At 40.1% G+C, this 25,836-nt stretch overlaps 1 protein-coding gene across 1 annotated transcript in view; it reads left to right on the top strand.

Moving 5' to 3' along the window:
- ajap1 (adherens junctions associated protein 1) overlaps positions 1-24,579 on the top strand; it is a gene marked incomplete at its 3' end in the record, with an annotated part of 51,977 nt that extends 27,398 nt beyond the window's left edge. Inside the window, exons 2-5 of the mRNA XM_083919433.1 lie at positions 4,706-5,469; positions 21,363-21,450; positions 21,591-21,833; positions 24,507-24,579. Of these exons, the coding sequence (XP_083775559.1) occupies positions 4,706-5,469; positions 21,363-21,450; positions 21,591-21,833; positions 24,507-24,579 (1,168 nt within the window). The remainder of the gene's footprint in view (positions 1-4,705; positions 5,470-21,362; positions 21,451-21,590; positions 21,834-24,506) is intronic.
- Between the last annotated feature and the right edge of the window lie 1,257 nt (positions 24,580-25,836).

Genomic DNA, 25,836 nt, shown 5'->3' with positions numbered 1-25,836 from the left:
CTGGCTTACACCACAGGATTCACCTTTGGTTATCTGTATATAATCATTTATTAATCTCTCTGCTCAGATAATCTTTGTTGCCATGGCTGATCTACAAGGCTAAGAGTTGGGTGATTGTTTATGTTTTCTGATAACCCCTGGCTATCCCATCGTTTGGATCTGTCAAAAACACGCCATTGTTAAACATTTAAAAAATCTGTTTAATAGCAATGTCTTCTGCATTTAAACAACAGCTTCATTTTAAAACTCTGTGTGTTTGTCCTTAGTGTGTCAATATCACAACATGGTGTTCCATTTAACATTATTGTATGTACATTTTTGATCTCTTAAGAATTGGCATTACATGCAATTACCTTGCGTTTGACTGCAAGTACTTAGCAGTGGAGATCGTCAGATCACTGGGATCATTTTGGGACGAGAGAGCGGGAGCCGAAAGCGACCAGGGCTGCGATATAGCTTAATGGCTATGTAACTACCGCCCCTGACTATCCTTCTTGCAATCGTATTATCCCTTTACAACAATGATTTGATGAGCTGAGTTGCTTTACATAGCAATATGATAAAAGTTTCTTATCTTAAAGTTTTTGGTCTCATCTTTAATATCACAATCCAAATCATATTCACAATTAACTACTGTAATGGAACACAGAGCAAAGTCTTAAGAAGGAATATCGAGAGCGGAGATGCTGGATGTTAGATCTATGGGAAGAGATTAATGATTTCAAATTTACTTGTCATTCGGGCTGATTAACAGGGCTCAGTGGGTGGACATTGCGCTTTTCTAGAAACATATCTAAATGCACAACAGAGCTTAGATTCTACAGATTATTTTTTATAACATCTTAGTCTTGCATATGAAAAAAACCCTTCAATCTTCCAAGCCTAACCAGACTGCTCTGAACTCGTCATTGTTGTGTTGATGAGCCCAGCACATTAAAACCAAGGTACTTAACAAACTACAGCTCTTATTTTCATCTTGCTCCACATCATATTATTTATGATAAGTATTAGATATTGCATTAATGCGGCCTGGAGAGTTAAACTTGGGTCACCTCGAGTGTGTTGATTGGTGAAGTGCCAAGATCTGAGTTTGAGGTCAAAACTCTCACTCGAAAAATTATTACTCGTATTTTTAACTGTCAATAATACACTGACCTTGTCACTGCTCTTTAATGACCACATCCGTCACCATTTATGGCTCAATTAAAATGCCATTCTAAATTATTTATCAGTTAGTGGTATGCTGGTCCCTCACAAGTCCAATGAAAGGTGGGATGACTAATAAAAACATGGTTCATAGTCAGTGTAAGTGTTGGCTGCATGTCACTGATGGATGAGAACACAATGTTTTAACTTAATAAAGGTTGACTTTTATTTAACTTCTATTTTGTAACTACTCACTACCACCAAGAACAGTGCTGTGACACCGACATAAAAATATTGTGTGCAGAAAAAGAGGAAAAAACTGGTTTGAATGAATAAGGACTTAGATGTTATATGTTTAGATTTATTGAAATGAATCCCACAACTAATAATCATTCAATCAAGACTTGAGCTCTGATTTTCCACTTCCAGGCAAAAGTCCCAGAGGCAAACAGTGCTCGAGACTTAATATTTTGATCTGTAGGGGAGTCCAAGAACCCATGAAAGTGCAAGTCACAGATTAAGGGGAAACCAGAGGAAGGGGTTGTCTGTAATAATAGGAACATTACTATATGTGTTGCATTTGAAAAGCGGAACAAAGTTGTTATTGCACCAAGAGGAAACAGAATAAAAATAGTAAAGATATGTGGAAACAACAATAGCCCTAACATTCCTTTTGTCCTATTCTTTGCTTTATCACTGCAAATCAGCCCCTAACAACTTGGAGCACTTGTTTCTGGTGGACATCCAAAAATCCTGCCTGGCGCATAGGGGCTCTATCTTCCATCCGCCACAAATATCTAGTTTCAGACAATGCAGTTATCAGTGTACTTGAGCCCATCTGTACGTCCATGAGCGTGTGTGTCAGGTCCAAATATTGACGCATTGCTATCTTGAGGAAACAGAAAGTGATTGTGCCATTGACCAACAAGAACCTGGTCTAAAGTCAATGGTGCAGTATTTTCCTGCTATTTGACATTAATTAGTGATGGCAGACTGCAGTTATATCTGCAACCCAGTGGTTATTTGGATTAATAGCGAATGGATGAAATAAGATATTATTAATGAGGAAAATAATAGTTCTATTCCCTTCACAGTAAAAGTTGGGTTCTGTTTTCTCTTCAAGTTTATAACTACAGTTTTTAGTTTTGCTGCTTAAATGCCCCATGATATTTGCTACAGTGACTTTACTGCACACATGGAAATGTTTACAATCACTGAAAGCAGCCTACGAACATTAAAGTAAATCGTTAAAGAAAGACTCAAACTCAACATCAATACCATTCAATGTTTTAAAAGCAACAGCCTAGAGTTGAAATGAAAACAATGAATTCAGCTTTGGAGCAGGTAGGTGATTTTAGTGGATTAGGATTGTATCAGAGCCAATCACCGCATGATTCTTGTCAACACACAGGGACATGCACTGGCGCTTCTCCTCCTCAGTAAAAAAAGTTAGTGTATTTGCTCATACAACATACAGTCAAATGGGGTTGTTAATAGGACAGAGGATTGGATGACGGCAAATGATTCACCGTTTACTATGCACACAGATCTGTTTCTTCAGCAGAAAACCATTCACTTCTCCAGTTTCCCAAAGTTGTGTCGTGTGAAGAGCACGGCGAACTGACAACTTTGAAAGTCTTGTAGTAGCAACTTAGCATTCAATGACAAGCTTTAAACAACTTTATTGTAAGGCAGTTGCATTTTGCCAACTTCAGGGTTTTTTATAATGCAACCTCCTGTCTATGTGAAATTCAGGTGTAATATTCCTCTTTTCCCAAAATAAGGAAAAGGCGTAAACATGTAAAGTGAAGCACAAAGTTGGGTGTGCAGTGATGTGCAACATATGCATCCAAAGAAGCTAGCCCTGTGATCTGATAATTCAAGACTTTCTCTGCCGTGATGGTCAGCATCTCACAGATTTCAAGGCTTTCTAGTTGCTCATCACTACGGTCGATATTTAGATGTCTCTCGTTTCTGTGATCAGCTGTTTCCTGCTTTTAAAACTCCTGGCTGTGTGTTGCACAACAGTTCACATCATCGACACCTCTGCACAAGTCATGCCTGTGCTGAGTGACTACTCTATTGACATGGAAATCCACTAATATGTGTAGGATCCGAACCTTCAAATTAGGGTCCTAAATCAGGCCGGTACTATACCTCGGTTTCTCTGAATCGCAGACCAGATCCAGAAAAAGGCAGCCAAATTACCGTCTTACTATCCAGTGTAAAAACACCTTTTGAAACCACCTTACTTTCATACTTATATATCAAATCCAAAATATATATTTTTTCCTCATTCAATGCAAGCAAAGAGAACAAGAACACACCTCGTTTACTGACAGGATAACAGGGCATGAAGGGGTAAGACAGAATTAATTTCTGATTAGAACTGACATCGATATTTGAAATCTATAGCAGGGCAGTTATAATCCATCAAATCACTTGGTCTAAGCTTTACTGGGTTTAGTGCAATCTTTTCTGCATTTGCTGAAAATTTACATCTGAAAACAATAATGTAGGTTTTACACGTGAAAAGAATTTGCTTATAACCTGTGACTTCTCAACCTAAGACCAGTTTGTCAAATGCATCACAGTATAGTCATACATTGTAAAACATAGCTTGGTGGTTACACGGATGTCAGACATCTGTGCGTCGTCTCTGACAATAGATGAACCCATTCACACATTTTCATTCATCATCACCTCTGTGATGCTTCCAGAATGAGTCTTCCGTGTAGGCTTAATTTGGCCAAGGACAGCAGAGATGAAAGATAGCCTATAATGAGGTTTCTCCCCGAGGAATCAATGTGTAGCTTTGTCCCAGGGGCCACTGAAGGTTGTCTGTAAAATCAGTCTCCTGCAGGGTCCTGGCCTGAACAGCCAGCCTATCTATCACCTTGCCATTGTGTTTATGAGCAGAAGGGAGGTTTTTACAATAACAAAGGACAATTTTGGACATACCTTGCTTGTGAATACATTACTGCAGAAACTGTATAGATGAATATTTGTACGTTAGACTTTTCAAGCTGCGTCTTCTGCTGGCATTGCGTGTTACCTCTGTGATCATTGCACTGCATAATCAAATTGCCCTTTGAGAATGAGATGACTTTGTGTGTGAGGGAGATAATGCAGAATATGATGATCAGCTAAACCAGGCCTGACCTTGTGTGTCGGCCTAATCATCCATGGATTGATATGAATCTGTAAAATCAAGGATAATTCCTCACTGCTTTTGACAGCTGAGAGCAAAGAGTGCAAATCCATAATCTTTCACATGTTTCACAACATTTACTTTGTGTCTGACCTTAAGACTGTAATTCAAGAGGCTCTGCAAAGCTAATTATTATAGAAGCTTAATTGAGTAGGAGTTGAAGAAGTTGTGGAGTAGAACTTTGCCAGGAGTACAAATGGAGGATGAATACAGATGTGAATCTTTATAGCAGACCATGAAGGTGAATGTGGGAAATGGGGAGAACCTTATTTGTATGGCGTGAACATATATTGAACTGACTTTGAATCTAAAATGTTTTCTCTCATCTACTTCCCCCCTTCTCTGCAGTCCATCTGCTCTGAGGCCAGGCAGCTGTGTGGGACACTGGGTGTGGATCCTGCTGGCTATGACCCACCTCACCCTTGACTTCTCTGTGTGCAGCCCCCTCAGTCAGGGTATGGGGGTGAAACTTACGCCTAAATCGGTGCCTCGCTCTAGACCTCGCTGGCAGCCGCCCTGGGAAATGCCCAACAAGCCTCACTGGAGAACAGTGAGCCCGTTGGCCCGCCGCCTTCTCAATCCTATCCCTCCACCCCAAGATAACAGGGCCGGGATTGGGCCCAAGATCAAGGGTCAAAAGCATCGGAAGCCAGCACATAAAGGACAAGCAGCTTGTAAGGAGTGCCGGTTGAGATACTCTCAAATGGAGACAGGTGATCCTTTGGCTGTAATAGCAGAGGCCCCAGCAGCTTTATCCAGTGGGAGTAGAGGAGAAACAGTGAGGTTGTTACTCAGAGCCAGGAGGCAGCTCAAATGGGACAGCTTTGACAAGTCTCAGGAAGGCCGGACTACTACAGTGGCCGGATTTATTGACTGGGGACCCACAGGGACAGATAGCATAGATGACGATGGCAAACCGGAGCCCAACGTAACGCTTCCCACCAAGGTCTCAACTACCACAGTGGCCACAACCACTAGCACTACAACCAGGCTCTCCCAAAGGACGTTCACTGTGGTGACCACACCAGAGCCCAAGAGGCTAAGCACCACCAAGGCCGCTAGTGGCGTCGGGGAGACTGTCAAACCACCAAAGCCATATGGGGACACACCAGGTAAGAGACAGCTAATCATCTAAGCTTTCAAAATCCTTGACTCATCTCATGTCTGTGACACAAAAAAGATAGTACTGTGAAGATGTTCCTTCAGAGCCAGAATGAGTGAGATATAGTATAGGAATGCAATTTATTCCTCTTACCTTTTTTCTCTAATGATATTGTAAAATCTTTTTACCTATTTAGCACATGACCATTGATCCAAAGTAATGTTCTACTTTTCATTAATATAATAATACAGCTTGGAAAACTAGCACAGACTGTGCTTGGCCATTCTGTGGAACTCAAGCCTGAAACAGGGTACATGAGCATATGCAATTTTATGGACAGCCCTTGAACACACATCCCCCCTAGCCAGGGATATTAGATTTACCATTTCATTAAATCCATGAGGAACATGGCCTTTTAAATGGACCATACAGGTTGTCATAAAACATAAGTCACGTTTAACAGCTTACAAAGCAAGCACTATTCTAATTGAAGCTTTCCCATTTGGTGCATTAATATAAATGTAATAAAATTAGGCAGCTAACAGTAAGGGTGATCAAAAGTCCTTGGCCAGCTCCTACCCACTTGAAAAATGCGAAAATGTACAAGAGAAGTCCTCCTGATAGAAGAGAGACTTTGCTGTGAATTATAACAATAATGTATGGTTGGAAGCTAAATTGTGTCCACAGCGCCTGTCAAGCTGTGTGTTTGCTGGTCCTACATTACAACTGTAATAATTTCCAAAGTAACTGTTTTAACATAATTTCAGTATTGAGGTAGAGGTTGTCCCGAATACCAATTTTGGGCTCCAGAGCTCCTGCAGTTTTCAACAGGGCATATTCTGGCATACATTGATTACATTTAGCACCATCTGATTAGCACCATCCAACCTGTGACAGCCGCGGCTAGATGCATTATGTTTTTGGGTCTCATTATTTTGAACACAATATCTCAGGAACCTCTGGAGGGAAAGTCTTCAAATTTGGTACAAATATCCACTTAGACTCAAGGATGAACTGATTAGATTTTGGAGGTCAAAGTCACTTTGACTTTGACAAAATTAATTTTTAGCCATAACTCAAGAATTCCTACTAATTTTGACAACATTTAACACAAATGTCTAAAAGTAAAAAATTATGAAGTGAGTACCCAACCCAAATATCCAAATAGGTGATGTTTGGCTCCATCCCTAATATCCAGATAATAATATAAACAACATCAGGTCCTGAACTGGGACCAGAAGCAAACCTGAATCTCGTATTGTAAATTTTAACTTATTTTGAGAAAATCGCAGGAGAAAAGGGGCAACAAGATGGTGTCAGAGAAAACTTTAATTGTGAAAACGAAGCTCTTTTGCAGAAACAAAAATTAGTATAAAAGTAGGTCTTAATAGTCTCACAGTGAAAGTCCCACCCTCTTCCCCCTGCCTGAACTCTGACGCTCCCTCCTCCCCCGACATGTGCCACGAGAGAAACCCTGTACTCCAGTGCCATGGGAAGTCCAAAGTTTTGCACTGGAACACCTGTTAAAGTGGAACCTCCTACTATTGATTTGAGGGTGATCGACCTACCCCAAATTCGCTAGTAGTAGGTTTCACTTTGACAGGTATTCCAGGTCCAAAATTTCGGACTTCCCATGGCACTGGAACTCAGCATGAGCAGCGCAAGTGAAACAGAGCGACAGATGACATGCAGAAAGCTCTGCAAATATTTTTATTCAAACCGAATAAAATAATTGGTCAGACTTTTATCAGAAAAGTCAGAAAGGTTAGAGTTGCTTTCATGTTAAATACATGTTGTATTGAGGTGACTGAGGTATATGTAGTGAATGTAAAATGAAGTGGCAGTATGTAATTGTCTTGTCAGCGATGTTGTGATCTCTTCATTTTCTTTTAATTGGGAGGTGGATGAGAGACCAACAGTGATTCAACATGATGATTATACGTATCCTGGAGGAAATCAGTTGCCAGTGTTGAGAAGGAAAAAAAAGGTGCATTATTTCATCAATAAGCAGGCTGTGTCTCATCAGAGCAGATGAATAGAATCACTTTTCAAAGCAAAGCCCAGGTGCTTAAATGCCGCAGAAAACTTTCCTTTTACCTTCACAACACATTAACCTGTGTCTGCCTCATATTGGCCCCAAGGCTAGACATAATTACCACTCCGAAAGACAGCGTTGGACTGCTGATGAAATGAAAGTATTGCTGAAGCAGAGGTGTTTCACTTTTTCTCTGTTTCTTATCTTTCCTGCTTTGTCTTTGAAGATGTGAATGTGTACATTACATTCAATATCAGTCTGAACTTTTCATTTTCTGTCTGACATTGGTTAAAGGCACTGGTGGGAAACTGCCTATTGTTTTGAGGTTTTCTCCTTCATTGTAGAGGTCAAAACACAGGTGCTGATTCTTTTTCCTCCAGGCAGCTGGCAACTCCTGGGCTCTCCCCCTACACTCAATCCCTGCATTTACAGCAGATTAGTTGTAACAAGGGTATAAATGGCAAATGTGGCCAAGTAAAAAGCATGTTTCTTGCTGAAAGTAGAAGTAGAAGTTCAGTAGTTTAAAAAAGGAACATGAAAACTACTTTTTTTTTTACCTGTGTGTGCACTTGTAACCACCCACCCCTGATTAGAGGATGATTGTGATTAATTACTACTTGAGCCTATCACTTCTATCAGTTCTTCTATAAGAAAACATTGTACTCACCAGTGTGATAACAAGGCTACGATATGGTTAATCAATGAATACTTCTAGGGTACATTGACACTTTCCTTTTGATATCAAATATCAGGTGAAATGTTATAATGTAACCTCAGAATAGAAAAATAGAAGGGGTGTTTATAATTAACCATTTACCTGTTACGAGAGTTTTAAGTTCAGTGAATCAGTCAAATAGCTGTAATGTAAAAATACATTATTTAAAAAAACTCCCCACACTTGCTTTTTATTGGAGCATACTGTGTGCTGCTCCGTACCTCTCCACTGTAACATCACACAGTCCATTGTGAGAGCCATGAACTCAGCAGAAGAAAAAGAAAATAACTTAAAATGCAACCTGCCGTTGCAGTAGCGAAAGCTACGAGACACAAGCCATTACATCAACCTTGCAGTTGCAAGCAGTGGCAACAGGCTCGCACATACACTTCAGTTGCGTGAATGTTCCAGGAAAGGGGCTGCTTGCTTCTACGACTATGCAGAAGCATTGTGACTGTGTGACCGATACAAAACTGCGCTGAAAAATATGTCCCAACTACTCTCTCCCTGATGGGTAAACTGGGACTCAGGTGACAGCTTGTCTATAAATAGTTAATGATTGGTTAACCAGGGTCGGCTATCATTCAGAAAAAAGTGCTCAAGTCATCCCTCCATAGAAGCATGTAAAATATGAGGAGCTCTTTTCCAAAACGCTATAAATCCATTTTAATAGTTTTCAGGAAAATTATTTTTTTTACCAAGACCCACACATTTGGTTAATATTCAATTTATCTTGTCAAAATTGTTTATTGGCTCAGTCTGAACATGTTGAACAGACGGACAAACAAAAAACTCTCGTGCTTCAGAGCGCCGCCATGTTGAATCGCATAGAAGGCTCATTGAATTCTGATTGTTTGAGGGGACGTATCGCATTTAGGCTAAAAATAGATTTGGCGCTTGTCGCGGATAGGAAAGGAACTTCATCTTGAGACCATTTTAAACAAGAAAATAAAGCGATTTGGGATGAAACATTGATGAAGCAGCGAATAGGTCCTGTCTACAGCAAAGTGGCATTACAAACTCATTTTTTTTTAAATTTGGCTTTTATCTCGTTTTGGAAAAGAGCTCTTCATATATTTGCCTGAAATATAAACATAATTTTAAGAAGCATATTTTAGTGGATTAAGGGGTCAGTATTGGTTACCAAATACACAGTTGATTGATATCATTAAACAGCTGCCTCTGCCTCAGTAAGACATCATATCTGTCAGTGCTGAAGACAAAGAGCTGCTTTGTCTGAAAGAGTTTTTCTGCTTCTTGCTTTAATAGATTCAAACTGTGGCGTGTCAACTACCATTTGAGGCTCCTGAGAGTAGGAGTTAGGCTGGTGCACAATGCTCATGCACACAATGCCATGATAATTGAGATGTATTGCACTGAAAAATGCATAACCGGTTCAAAGACTGTGTATGCATTATGTATGTTTGCTTTCATGCATGCGAAGACTTTTAGTCATTAATCTACAGGATGTTGAGGTATAAACTGTGCGCTTTTGGCACCCAGCTGTTCGGTGGCCTTCTTTCCATTGTTGTGCCCTGTCGTTCTCCAGGTTTACTGTGCCAACTTAACCGTGACAAACATCTCAGGTGAATGATGTAAGATCTATTTATGTTCAAGGCCATGCTTATACATTCCAATATGAGTGTTGAAATGTTCGCAGAGTTCAAAACATGCAAAAGTCATGCGCCTTAAATACGGCCATACTTTCTCACTATTTGATTAGTCCCAGTTATCAGAGTTTCAGTTCAGCCAGTTTCAGTCTAAATGTGCTGATGTACAACAGAAACAGAAACTTTAACCAACATTTACTCTTTTTTATGGACTACCGATTTTTTTTGGACTGGACTGGACAATGTACGACCCGCCCTAAGAACACAAAACTGTCACTGAGTGTTGAAATAACAGCATTGGTCGGAGTGAGTGATGCAGTTCCCCTTAGAGGAAATTGGCGCACAGTCAGCTGGTAGAAGTTGAATTGAATTGAAAAAGCCTCCGCCATCGTCGATCAATCAGCTGATGCACTTCCGTGATAATGTTTTAATGCACTGACATGAAAGGCCCCCCGAGGAATGAACAGAATAAAATTTCACAAAGAAAAAATAATCATGCCTCGACATTAATTACACTTTACACTTTGGATGGGTAATCCAAAACAGCACACTATTGAAAATAGCATGAATATTGCATCGTCAAGTTCATTAAATTAAAGCAATCTTGTCATGTGATATGTTAATTTAGTGAACAACAAACATATTTTACTGAGACCACTACAGATGAACATTTAAAACCAGGAATCCACATAACATCATCACTGACAGACAGACAGCTGAGCACGTTGACCGAACAAGCTTCCATTCCAGTCACATACTAGGTTTCAGCCTAGTCTTTTTTTCTATATAATGATAAAAATAACAACAATGAGAATAAAAACGTTATCAAAAAGAGTTAAAACTGCTTACTCAGTTGGGCCATCAGTTACAAAAAAACACCTATCATTATCCTGTTCAGAACAGTGAGGTCTGTTGTTTTGATTATCTGTACAAACAACATAATCATGGCCTATTTGTGTTTCCTTTTACAACTAAATTAGAATATATGTATTGGGGAGAAATAGTACTTGTATTTTCACATGAATGCTTCAGCCACTGCAGCTCAGAAAATGAATGTCATTGCTCTTCAGGCTCTTCAGTGCTATCACAGCATTCACCCTTCAATAAACGGTCTGCGTGCACTCATTCACTATGACTCATCAATACTGTAGGCAACCAGCACAAATTCAAGCTATTAGTGTACTTTGTGTCAGCCACGTAAGGCATGTGTGCATGTGTGTGTGTGAGGGTGCATCTGTGACATCTGGCCTGTTGCATCTGTTTCACCATGAAGACAGAAATGAAACGCTAAGCTTCAGAGGAAAGGTGAATGTAAATGTCTCCTCACATTAAGTCAGATGATCCACAGTAACACAAACCCGTTTCGCCCAACAGTTAAAATCTGAGTCTCCTCATTAAATCACCTGTTTTTACCACTGCACACAGGATTTTCAACATGTTCACTCACTCATTTGATTCATAATATCCCCATGTGTATGGTGCCAGTAAGTATATCGAATAGGGTATGTTGTAGCTTTGTTGGTTACTGTGGTCAGGCAGTTGTATTATTATTGCTGTAAATTGATGCTTTGTAAACCCTTTGATTTGGACATATAAACGTTTTTCCAGTGCAGATCAGATCTACTTTTTGTCTGGTTAAATGATGATTATTTGGAAGAATCTTGACTGTGAAGTATTCTGACTGTTGTGTTTGTATCAGTTAGTGTGTTTTGGGGAATAAGCTTTATAACAAGTCTGCAAAACCTTGCCTTTAAATATTTTAATCGTAATTTCAGCAACATGACAACATTCAGCAGTTGTGAAAAAAAATAAGTTATATACCTATAATGCCTGATGAAGGTCAAAACCTTTCTATTTAAACTCCAGTGTGGGCTTTCTATCTAATTTGAAAATATCTGTTTGTTTCATTAGTTTGTCTTTTGCCACACAGTTTGGTTTGATTGGAAACCAACTACATACTGACACCGAAAGTACATGACAGCTCGCCACAGCTTGTCTGTGTTGCACTTATTGACTGTCTGCAGGCTGTGTCTTTACTCCCACACACTGTTGGCCCTGATACTGCAGGACAACAAAAGGGACAAGTCTTTCTGTTACTGCAGAAAAGTTCACACCCTTTTCCATTACAAAGACGTGTTGCTCATGATCCTTTAAAAGGCCTTTAGAGAATAATAACTGCTTTCTGTCTGGATTAAATAGTTTCAACTAGGTTCAGTTTCTTTTCACACAGATATATAAATTTGTACGTGGCTCAATTCTATTTTTACACGGCTCTTCTACTTCCCTCTCTATCTGTGGCTACACGGCTTTTCAACAGGGAAATAAAAAAAGATAAATACCTAATTTTACAAAAGATAATGTGAGGCAGCACATGCTAAAATAACTCAGCAGGTCATAGTCGTACGTAACCATAGTCAGTCCAACTTCAGTGGTTATCAATTTCAATATAATGCGTAATGTCCTGTGTTCAGACAACGTGATAACAGTGTGCATCTTCAGTGTCAGACTGTATCGTGTGCACATCTCAGCCTTTTTGGATTGTTGTTTGTCTGTAGGCCTCCTGTTGATGCTGCTCTCACAGCACTCTGGCCATCATTATCCTACAGGAGGTGGAGGGGAAGGGGGGTGGGGGCTTATAGCTGTGGTGCCTCCAGATGCTCACTGATTGTTCCCGGTGATTGTGCTGCTAGTAACTGCGACCCGCCTCTACACTACGCAGATGGAGCTGTCAGCTCCATTATGGATATGAAATGATTAAAAGTCTAGTCATTAAAGACACAACTGATAACTCAGGCCTTGTTAGACGCCTGAGAGTCGCTAGGTTAGATGTCACAGGCTTGTGTAAGTAAGCAAGGTAGATACTGTTGAGCACTTCTGTCCTGTGGCTGAAACAGACACGTTCAGGATGTTTAAAGATGTGATGTATCGGGAAGTGTTCAAATGAACAGGTCCATCCGGCAACAATTCACATCCACACATTCTGAAGTTCCTGAACGGTACCGGGGGTCAAATGCATGTAAATAAGTAAGTGTACAGCCGCTGTAGAGCAAAGTGAGCACATGTAAAATGTATGTTAAGTGTCTCAGGAAGGAATCTATTTTTAAAGAAGCTAGCTCAGTGAACATTGTGATGCAGTGTTTTGACCTGCAGTGGACCTGTAGAGGCGTACAATACAGCCTCCTCAACCACTTTTCCCAACGGTTACCATGGAAATCCAATATATGTGCCATTACTCTCTGTATTGACTCTCAATAAAGTGGGTAAAAATGAATCTCCTCTTCTCGAGCGTTAAATCTGGACTTAAATGCTTATTTCTGGTGACAGCCGTGCAGAGTCAAACCCCCTTTCCCTGATTTACAGAAACTGAGCCAAGAGGAGACGAAGGGGCGGACTGAGCAGATGCTGCTTCACCCTCTGCTCCTCCGCTGCTCAACTCTTTCTTCATCACACATCTGCCTGAAGGAAGAGACGTGCAGATGTTGACTGAGACTGTTTCTGTCAATCAGAAGGGAATGAGCAGAATGTTAATATGACCTGTTTTTTTTAAACTAAATAAATATATAAATATATATATATATTTGACGGGTGATTGAAACTGCAGCCGTAGCAATGTCATTTTACAGCCACCTGAAATTACAGTCATTTCCATTTGTCTGTTGTTAACAGGGAACAGGGAGCTTCTGTGTGTTCAGTGTGTCTCTCTGTAGAGGGATGCCATTACTGAAGCAGTATACTTCTGTGACCCTTTTTTTCAGGCCATTTTAGCTTTTTCCATCCAGGCTGAATTATGGAGCGCTGCCTTTGACACTGAGTGAAAAGGCATGTAAGAGTAATTGTTTCGGATCCCTCCCTCCCAACTCACCCCCTCTCTGTGTGCCTCTCTCCCCTATCTCTTCTTCAGTAAGTGTTTTAGATTTATTGGTGACTCGAATCGGCCTAGATTGACACTTGGACACCAACGTTAATTGGTAATTCCCAACTATCAGTGCGCTGCCTTTGACGGAAGTCTTCCACCAACCTGCCCCGCTCAGGTGCCTGCTGTAGGAGAGGCTATCTTGGGCGGGTCATACAGTGTATTAGCGTGTATTGAATATGCCTGCAAATGTGCTCTGTGCTGTGTGGGAGTGAGGTGGCTCAACCTCTATAAGACAAACTCTGTTTTGCAAATGAGGGCCTTTCCCACATTTTTCAGGAGCTTTTAAGCCATCACTGTGTGGGTGTAGGCTCCATTAGCCCTAAATGGCTCTTTGCAATGGATGCCTGATAGGGTTCACCATGACACACAAACACACACAGACACACACACAAACACACACACACACACACACACACACACACACACACACACACACACACAACTAAAGACTGACAATAACTCTAACATACTGTACATGCATAGTGATTAAATAGAAATTCTCTTTTCCGCATCATTTGTCCATATTACTGTGGCGTTGTTACTCAAAAGACAAACTGACTGCAGTTCAGATGCCATATCATTTAACATGTAAATTATAGATAGACAGTCAGGAGATTAGAGGTCAAAAACATCTATGTAAAGGGCTTGACACTGAGGTTGAACTGTCGTGTCAACCGTGTCGTGCCTGTCCTGTGTTTGGTTACCACATGATTTGTCTGGCTGTAACAATATACACATTAGTTAATTTAACATGAAACATGGCAATGGTTTGCTTTGCGATGTCTATTCCCTTGTTGATGCTACTATGTGGATTGTTTTATTTTTTTTATGTATGTGTTTAAATTAGGGCTGGGAATCAGAGATACCGTACTCTTTAACACACACGCACGCATGCATGCACGCACGCACACACACACACACACACACACACACACACACACACACACACACACACACACACACACACACACACACACACACACACACACACACACACACACACACACACACACACACACACACACACACACACACACAGAGACTGCAACTTGCCCACATGTTCCATCATTACGATGTTAAACAGCCACAAACTGGCAGAAGGCCGGGTTAAATTGTTTGAAAGAAGGGAACAACCATGCCTTACTCACATATTTGTAATCTGTGGAAATTAAGTTTACAAAAAACTAAAATCAAATCAATAAATAAAGATTTATTGCAAAACACTTGGAGACCATCCTATTTCCGTTAAACAGCCACTAATACTATTTTTGCTTGTTTTTCATTTTGATACTGATGTTTCCATATAACTAACAAAACCATATATCAAATGGCACCTTCGCGTAGGGTTTAAAGATAGATACAGCAGTATAAAGTATAATACAGCATAATGTATTTTATAATAAACAGCCACTACACAACTCAAGAAATGTGTTTCGTTCAAAGAATAATAAACATTTTCGGTGACTCTGTAGCTTCAAGATTAAACTTCAGGCAGCATAAAACACTTCATGGACACCTGTAGGAATCTGCAGGCTGCAACCGTAGTTGTTATTGCAAAAGTGTTAGCATAATGGTGTGATTTAACTCAAAATCCAATATTAACTCTCATTTGAGAGTTGTTTTGGTCTCCACCAACCTTTTAGGGACATACATTGAATTACAAACATTGTGACCACCATAGGAAATGAATGAGTGACCCTAGATTGTGTTCATCCATCAGATAGTCCACAACCACATATCCATCATCACCACCACCACACACACACACACACACACACACACACGTACACGCACACGCATGCGCACACGCACGTACAAGCACACGCACACGCACACAGACACACACACGCACACGCACACGCACACGCACACGCACATGCACACACTTATTTTTCATTAAAAGTATATTTCATTTAACCACCATGCTTTTCTTTGACGTGTTCATGTTTATCAACTGTCATGGCTGTGAAGGTAAAAAATCTCATTTATTTCACGCGGGGAGCATGGGCGGGAGCTCAAACTCTGCTGCCACAGAGGTCAAACGCTAACTGTCCTTTCTCTCTTCCTCTCGGCCTCTCTTTGTTTGGCAGTGATTTGACCAAACAAAACTTAACCCAGTACCTCTAAAGCAAGGTGACTGCCAAAGGTGATATTTCAATCGACTGCCAGGACACAATGAGTTTCATTGAGCCAGGCCAAATGTCCTCCCCTCTACTCTAACTGCGCTCTGCATTCGTATCTGTCACCTATGTCATTAGCTACTCTTTTCTCCCGGCACCCTTAAACGCACTACCCTAAAAATGAGCTTATAATAGCCTAAACATTGGTGTTTGTGTTGCTGGATGTCACATTGTTGGGCTGTGCATCCATACCCAGTCTTATCACCGTGTTATCTAAGAAACCCCTGGAAGTAATGTCTTCAAATTTGACACAAATGTCCACTCTGACTCAAGGATGAACAGATTTTGGAGGCCAAAGGTCAAGAGCACTGTGACCTCACAAATCTTGTATTATTATTATAACAACATTACAAAAAATGTCTAACAGGATAAGAATGATCAGGTGATACCATTTTATATCCAAAAGCTCAAACGTCAACTTCACTGTGACATCATAATGTTTCTGCCCATTTTTCAACAGCATTACGCAGGAACAGAAAAGGGAATTTTTTAAATTTTGGTGCTGCCTAGTGGAAGAAAGATACACTTAATACCTTTTTTTAATTCCTTCAAAGTCTTCACTACATATGTTTAAGTCTGGACAGACATGGATGTAAACCTCAACTTGACTGACTGGTGGAGGCATACAACAGTACAAGGCAGCATTTCTACTTTTCATTAATAAGATGTACAAGGAGAGTTTGCATATTTTTGTCTTCAGTTGGCAACCTGAAGGAACTTTAATGACTTAAATACCCTAAAATCATGTAACACACAGCATGCTCCTGTTTACCAGCTGAGCCAGTCCGATTACTCTGAAATCACATGTGTGTTCTGTGTTCACTGGCGTCACACTCACCAGTTGACTTTTTCATGCACTACTATGGCAGTTTGTATTACACTCAGATGTTTCCCTTGCATGTGCAGAAGAGTGTCCATTAGGGTGAGGGACAGAGCGCAACCTAATGCAGTGCCATGATGTGATTTAATGATTCCAGCTTTTCATTTGAAATTTCCTGACTGGTAGGTGCTCCCCTTTACTCTGACATCAATGGGAATTAAACAATTCTCTGCACAGACCTCAGCTATTGATCAAGGTCAGGGGCAAGCTCTATTATGCCTGAACTTGGACAGATGTTAATTTACAACCCAACACTTTCAACTTAACAGCCTTGACGTCATCCAAAGACAAGCTGAAAGGAAGACGACGGAGAATAAAGAGGGGATATGAGGGAAATGCAAATGACTTGCCAGATAAGTTAATGTGCCTTTGCCGAGTCAGGGGACTGTGATTGCGCTGGGAAGGTAAGGTTTTCCCTGAGCCAGCCAGAGATATCATTAATCCAAGGTTGACCTGGCCTTCCTTCTGCAAGGCCATGCCCACGGAAGTTTATTATCTAAGAGTTGGCTGTCTGGGCATCAACAGAGAGGAGAGGAGAGAAGAGGAGAGGAGAGGAGAGGAGAGGAGAGGAGAGGAGGGGAGAGGAGAGGAGAGGAGAGGAGAGGAGAGGAGAGGAGAGGAGAGGAGAGGCAGTGTGTTTTCCAAAATGACCAAGCACTTCCTTTTGAGCCTTCCTGAAGACAAATTGTCTTGGATCAGCAGCTAGGCAGCTGGCTGATGGAGAGGTGAGGTGTATAAGGCCTATGTGGGCATTTTTTTGTTTTTTTCCCCTCCTGCAGCATGTCACCTGCTGCAGTGTGTCATTGTGTCCTCGTCACTCTCATGCTTTATCACTCACTCACACACACACACACACACACACACACACACACAAACACTAACATACAGTACAGCTGAATAGGCTCACACTAATCCTCACTTTAGACATGTAGCGCACAGTCTTGTTTGTGGATTACTGTCCTCTGGCAAGTGTGAGAGATGAGCACACACTGGAGTCTTAAGAGTTTAAATAAGAACACTGCTTTTGTACTTTAATCACAAAGGGAGCAATCAGAGAAGCTTTGGTCTTCAGTCATATCTGCATGCTGGTTAACATGCGAAAGGTTGCACACTTACGTATAAAGAATAGTGTTTTCACTGTCCAAACAGCTGAGCACGATAATGTGGTTTCCATTGCTCTGGTTTGACTCGTGATTAACAAGAGCTTATTCTCTACTGGACACTCAGTGTTTATGAACTATATATCATTTTCTCCAGCGGTGTCTCTGTTGTCGTTTTTTGATAGCACTGTAATTGGCTTTTAATTTGTCCAATAATGATTTTCTATGATGGGCCAGACAAGTGCAAGTGGATCTTAAACAGCCTGTGTGTTATGAATATTAACAGTTGGTTGGTTTGGCTCGAGACCTGCAGAGAAGTCCTGGCTGGAGATACTCTTTCTGTCTAGTACAGAGCATCAAATAACCACAGTAATACTGAAATCAATTAGCTCCCCTAGGATGTAGCAGGGTGTATATAGTTCCCTTAAGTAGCACTATTCAATATTTTCGCATGATTACAGTGGATAAAGGGTTACTTGAAGGGACAAACTCACAGAGAAAAATCACCCCTATAAGTTCTCCTCAGCGCTACAGAGTGATGTTGTTTGGTTTTCTGGCCCACAAACTCCTGGTCGTTACCTACTCAGCACCAAACAATTGAGGGTTAAAGTGGACTAGAACAATCCCGAACTGCATTCCATTCATTCTGCAGCGATGCGCTCCTGTGAGTCCATGGCAAGTGTCTATGGTCAGTTCAAGGTGTCTTCAATAACGGAAGGACCATTGAGTGTTTTTGGTTAGTTCAGGTGTCTTTAATAACAATAGGACAGTTAAGTGTCTGTGGTTAGTTCACACGTCTGTAATAACAGTAGGACAGTCAAGTGTCTCTTATCTAAAGTCAGTTGAACAGGGATGGTGAAAATAATCTTGTCTGTAGCCTACCGGTTACCAACCCGGTTGTGAACAACACTCTTATGTGCTGTTGGGTTAGTGGTTTGTGTTTGTTTTAGCTGAGCTAGACCAGAGAATATTATGGTGAAGCAGATTGATGATGCTGTTTTGCCCTCATTGTTCTCTGTGAAGTTTGCTGGTAATGATGATGTAATGTAATGTAACCGCGGTGTGTTTGATGTGGAGTGAGCACACACAAAACTAGACATTGAATGCTAGATTGTTTGTCAGCAGCCAGTCCTATTGTAACTTAGGAGGACATTTGTCTTTGCCTCTCTGCATAATTTGGCATAATTCAGTTTGAAGTCATAATTTAGGTTGAATGAAAACTCGACTCCTGTTCTTCACTACCGTTCTAGAAGAAGGAAACAATGGGAGTAACAGTCGAACAATCTTTTAAAACAGTGTTTCTCAAATGAGGGTACACATACCCCTGGGGGTACTTTGGAGTAGTGCGTGGGGTATATGAGATTTTAAAAAGATCGTTGTACTATTCATTTAAAAATGATTCCTAATCCCCCATTTCATATTCAGCATTCCTGTTTTAACTGCCATAAACTGTCGCAACGAACACAGTCACGATTTGTGGCTGAAGCATAGCAAGTTCTTTTGCATTTTAAAGGCTTTAGAAAAGTTTTATTTTTCCCTACAAAAACAGTTTGTTTCGTTGTCAGAGTGTACCTGGCTGAAAAAAAATATTCCAAAGGGGGTACATCATTGAAAAAAGTTTGAGAACCAGGTTTTAAAGTGACATGTTTTCTTTTTAGACAAGTGATTTCCAAAAGTAACTGAAGAATTTTTAAAGATTGAATTAGGTGTTGTGGTAGAAAGATCGTTTTAATTGTGTTAAAAACTCATTGACTGCAGCTTTAAGTAGTAGTAGTCAGAACTTTCAAACTAGTTTTATTCAATTTAAAATCCAGTTGACACTAAGAGAAAAAAAAAGACCCAAACCCGGATAAGCGGTTGAAGATGAGATGAGATGATATATATATATATATATATATATATATATATATATATATATATATAAATTTATATAGTTACTAACCAGCTATAGTTTGACAGCATGTGAGACATTCAATTTTGCACTCCAAGTTGCTCACGTTAAGTTTGATTAATGTTGAAAAAAAAGAATAATACTGTCTAGTTTTGTGCAAATGTGTCTTTATTTTGTAATTAAAACAGTTTTGAATTCAGAGTATAATGAACACTAACAGCGTCCTAAAGAAACTGAAGAAAAACATGAACAGCTCAATTATAACCAGCTTTGATGGGTGTGTATGTGTTTATCCTCATTCCTCTACCGAGGGTTAAAGTAAGCTGGTACTGGCCGGTACTGCGTACCACTTACAGATTACGAGGGGGTCCGCTGTACCGGAAAGAATGATATACTGTCTCTGAAAAGAATTGCACTTCCAGCATGACAACACACCTGCTGGGAGATACTTATAGACTGTATAAAAAGGAGATACTCTGAGATATGTGACAGATACGTGACTGGTGGCACACTGGGATAATCTCCTGACTTTCATTTATTTTCCCACAATGGCATGACTACAAAACTCCTAAAAAAGTTTTTTTTAAGTGGTTATTAAAATTCTACGCACACCCAAAACCCAAACACTGGTTGGAGAGAAAACGTCTGTCGGAGCAGTGATGTCTTCTAGTTTGCACAGTTTTAGGAGACCTGCACTGGATTCAACCCGGTCCACTTGACATAGGCTCGGTACATGACAGTGTTTCTGAGGCTGTAGGCTGTTCTAATGTCTCTGGCAGCTGGGGTCTGTGCTGTCCTTTCCTTACTTAACAGAAACATTAACCTACTCAGTAGGCCTGCCCCGATGGGAGTCACACATGACCCTAGGTCTTACCTTTCCTTCTCAAACTACGTCACAATTGCATGTTCATCTGCGTAATTTAAAAAATTTCTCGGGTGAGAAACCCCTGAACCCCCATCTGAAAAGGGCTCTAACTTCTGGGCTACAGCTCCAAATGTTTTCATTAGCTAGCAACGCACCTGGCACGCGCTATGCACACTACTGGTCAACATGATAAAAACTACTTTCACCACTGCCTCTACCTGCATTAACATGCCTCCCTTTTCAAAGCTCTTAAATTACCTATTGATCAAATATTTTATTTGAGATCCATCATCAAACAGCTTGCTCCCACATTATGGTTAAATAAAAACCCTCCAGGCAAAATCTACACAGAGGCGAGGAAAGGTTATAAAAAGCTCTCAGAGTGTGAATGTGCTGTTGCAGGATTCTTTTTTTTTAGTGAAAAATAAAACTGTGAATAAAGACATGAGAATAATGATAAGTTTTATAAGTGCCTAGAGAAAACTTGAACTTATCCATTACAGTCGGCTGTACTGTAATGGAATAATTCATATTACACTAAATTATGAATAGCAGTGTCACTGATGAGCAAAAATGTTCTGGCTTGCCATCCTCCTCTTTTAAAGTGAACTTGATAAAAACCTGAACCATGTCTCATTGCTGTGGGCTACAGGAGCAGAACATTTCATCCACTGAAGTAATCATTTCTCTTGTGTTTCTTTCTTTCCGCAGGTTTGGCCGTTCACCAGATAATCACAATCACTGTGTCTCTCATCATGGTTATCGCAGCCTTGATCACAACACTCGTCCTTAAAAACTGGTAGGAAAGATTCCTTTACTTTTTACTCACAAAGGCTTCAACTGCAGCTGCTCACGCTGTCTGACATTTTTGCAGACGATGAGAAGGGTACAAGGTATGATTTTATGTTGGTTTCTTGTCTTTGGTGCGTGTTTTTGTAGCTGTGCGCAGTCGGGAAATGGCCGCCACAATAGCCATCAGCGCAAGATCCACCAGCAGGAAGAAAGCTGCCAAAACCTGACAGACTTCACCCCAGCCCGGGTGCCCAGTAAGGTGGACATATTCACTGCCTACAACGACAGCCTGCAGTGCTCCCATGAGTGTGTCCGGACCGCCGTGCCCATCTACACTGATGAGATGATCCAGCAGACGCCTGTCTACAAGACTGCTTATAACGGAAACAGGTACGCCAGCCCAGGGCTGTTTATAGCATGAGTTGGATGATGCACACGGAAACCATTAGTTCAGTCTGCCACCACTGGAAATGTCTCTGTTCACTACAGTTATTATCATAAATGTTATTAGAGTCCGACCACATGCTGAATTTAAATTGGGTTCAGAAATCAATGTCTAACATATTTATGGTTTAATGAGGGGATTGATTAAATTAAATGATAAAGCATTTAAGGAAAATAACAAACAGATGAGAGAGAGAGTATATTGAAATAACAATCGTAATCATTCTACTTTTTCGTAATTAAATAATTTCCTGAGGGATAAGGGATTATGGAGACCTATGCCAATTTTAGAGGAGAAAAAATCACTAGATTACCAATATGGCGGGCAAGATAGTGGTTATAATTCTTTGGGTTATATATTATATTTAACACTATTAAACATTATACAACCAATTTCAAAAATGAACATTTAGAAAATAAAGATTAAAACAAATATTTTTATAGTACTTTATAGCAAAGTAATGTTTAGTATCAGGCAGTTGCTGACAATCTAAATAAACAATACATTTTAATAGTGAAATAAATAATCAACATCATGTTCAATCATCAGTAAATTGTTGACCATTTAAATAGGGAATAAATACAAATAAATTAAATAGCTTAATAAATCTAAATCACCGCAAGCCTCACTTACTGCACAATATACATAAACATGTGTTGCCTTTAATGCTATCGTCCATCTGCCCGACACCTGGCTGAGCACTGTGCGCAATCTGCACACTAAATACAAAACTGACAGTGATTTTTGTTGTGGAATGAGTTGATTTATACTGTAGATGCAGTGCAACATGATGTGAAGTCTTCACAGTGCTAAATGATCTATACTGTACATCTATATATATATATATATCTACAGTATATACATAATCTCTCTCTCTCTCTCTCTCTCTCTCTCTCTCTCTCTATATATATATATATATATATATATATATATATATATATATATATATATATAGATATATACATATATATATATATATATATATATATATATATATATATATATATATATATATATATATATACAGTATATATATATATATATATATATATATATATATATATATATATATATATATATATATATATATACATATATATATACATATATATATATTTGAGGGCATGTAATGTGATACCAGTAAACTGCACACAGCACATCCATGTGTTGCTTTATACCAAAAGGGAGGAACAGATGTAACAGTGGTGACTCACTGGTGTGTTTGGGTTAAAATATCTTCTCTTATGAAAGCAATCATACATATTACTCTTCAAACTTTCTTCATTTTGAAGTTTGACAGTACGCTCGGCCGAGTTCTGACTGTTTGCTCTCTGAGCTGCAGGGCCAGCAAAGATGGTCACACTTACTCTGTGTATCCAAACCCTATAACAGATTCATGATGCTGTAAACAGTCCAAAGTGTCTGGTTTTATTTATTGGCTACATCTTTTGCAACAACATTGCAGATTAATCTTGGATTTTTACCTTCAACAAGCACAAGCAGGCGTCTCAGTATGTGATTATGTCCCTAGTGTTTGTCCGTGTGATCCGGTGTTGACACTAAAGGTTTGATTATTACCGTCGGCCTGAGAGAATGTATTAGGTCTTTGGAAAACAATGTTTGTGTTGTGAAGAAAACAATCAACAAACCTGCTCAGGAGTAATATTAATTCAGGTTAAAAGCTATTGACGACCAATATAGACTGGATCACTGCGCTGTTGCGCTAACAGCAGACATCACTTCCTGGTTAGTGTTGCATTGCCAGACCACAATCCAAAGCTGCAGTAGGGTCTGGTGACACCGGCTCCTCTGGCTTGTTTGTATTTCTTTAAGCCAATCACAATTGTCTTAGGCAGAGCTAAGTGGACAGTGCCCTTGCAAAACAGATAGCAGAAGGCCTAACACTTTATCGAACACTGTACATCCTGTGCGGGCCAGACTACTTCGAGGTAGAAACTCGCCACTGTCCGGTTGCAGCCGCCACTCTCAGGCAGTCCGGGTTGCAGCCGCCACTCTGAGGCAGGAAATGCACACAAAAAAAATTTAAATCATAAAAGAAATTAAAATCATACTGACTCGACACTTTCCTACGGTGATATATCATCACACAGCACAGTGGTTAATCCGTTTACAGCTACGTTGATCGCTGATCCAGTTTACAATTACAATATATGGTAACAGCCTTCTGAGGCCACTAGCAGGTAGAAAAGGGCCATACCGACTCATATATACAGTATATGGGAGTGATAAAAACTGATAACGCCCATTCAGTCGCTTGACTACAGACAAATTGGCTGGCCTAGGTTTATTAATATTTAACTTTGGGCTGGGTCAATGTGCCACATAATTTGTGACATTGGCAAAAAAAATTCCCTTTGCCTGAAGTGTCAGTACGATTTTATTTAGTATTCTTTGTGTGCATTTCCTGCCTGAGATTGGCGCTGCCTCAGAGTGGCAGCTGAAGCCAGGCGCCTCTGGATATGTGAATTCTGAATACGGCTGTCCTATGTCTTTGGAAGTAATTGTAATCAAACATTGTGATTTTAGTACTGATCAAATGTAATATACAGTAGGTGTAATGTAATATAAATTAACATTATAACATGTGTATCTTGCAGGCCCTCCCCCACTGAAAGACAACTGATTCCTGTGGCCTTTGTGTCAGAGAAATGGTTCGAGATCTCCTGTTGACGAGCTGAAGGCCTTGTTCACTTCCTGTGGGTGGAAGAGACTTCCTGAATTCACACTCTGGTGGGTACTGTGCCACGTGGTCCTCTTATGAATCATGGCCTGAGTCTTGTTCACCTCGATCCCTGTGGTGATGCTGCCCCACTTTGGGAATAGAAGGGAACTTGGCATATGTTTCTTATTTGTGACATGATTCTGCTCCTTTCCATATTCTGCACATGCATGTGAGGAAGAGAACTCCAGTGCAGTGAGGTCTTTAGATAAGAAAAATCTAATTATATATTTATCAGTGTTAATAAGCTACATGCCTAAATATGTCACTCGCATTCATATGTATATGTGGCCCCTCTCATTCATACAGCAGCAGTATATTGTTTGAAACATTTTGAACAGGAGTGAAGGAGCACTTTCAACTTGACGTGTGACTTATTTTTACGCATGCTAATATATGCCAGAATGCCCTGCATTTGAAATTCAAAGCGTGAAAGTTAAACACATGCTCTGGCCCCACAGTGTTGCTAGAAGCCCAGGGGGAGGTGTAACGTCTGCTATTGACCCAGATTTTAAAAGGAATAGATTGCCTGCAGGTAGCGCAGTGAGAGGACAGCGCCTCCCTGTTGTCTGGACACACATTAGTCTCAGTCAGCTTGCCTCTAAACAGCATGATCCCGTATTATAGTGCAAACATAATGTATTTCTTACTGTACCGATTTTTATTACAGCTTTGCCCTTTATTCTGATTTGAGAGAGGCACTGGGTTGCATGTTTTTCAGGCCGGAGCTAACATATAATTTGGAAGGGGGCCTTTTTGAAAATCCTGTCTGTTTTACAGTGATTGTTTTATTCTGTGCTGGGCTCCTAATGAGAAATAACTGTGATTTTGTTCTCCACAGGATCCAGTTGGAAACAAGAAAAACACAAAACAACTTCTTTTTGTAAAATAGTGTGATCACTCTTTGGACACTGGTGAAGATATTTATTTTTCTAAAGATGACAAGCAGAGCAGCCACAACGCTGCCACTCCATATTTCCAGGAACGTACAGTCATTTAGATTTAGATTATATATCGGCATATTTACGGGATGTGGGGGACAAGACTGTGGACATCACAGATGTCTCAAGTAAAACATTTGACATTTGAAAGAGGAACCCAAGGAGCTGCTGTAGATGGAAAATGAACTGTATTTCTGAACAATGTGCCAATAATGCCACTATGTGCCACAACCTGGATCGAAAGAAATTTCAACAACGGATGGACTA

Source organism: Echiichthys vipera, assembly GCF_963691815.1.
Source record: "Echiichthys vipera genome assembly, chromosome: 9".
Classification (NCBI taxonomy): domain Eukaryota; kingdom Metazoa; phylum Chordata; class Actinopteri; order Perciformes; family Trachinidae; genus Echiichthys; species Echiichthys vipera.
The sequence above is the reverse complement of the archived record's forward strand: the minus strand, read 5'-3'. Positions and strand labels throughout refer to the sequence as shown.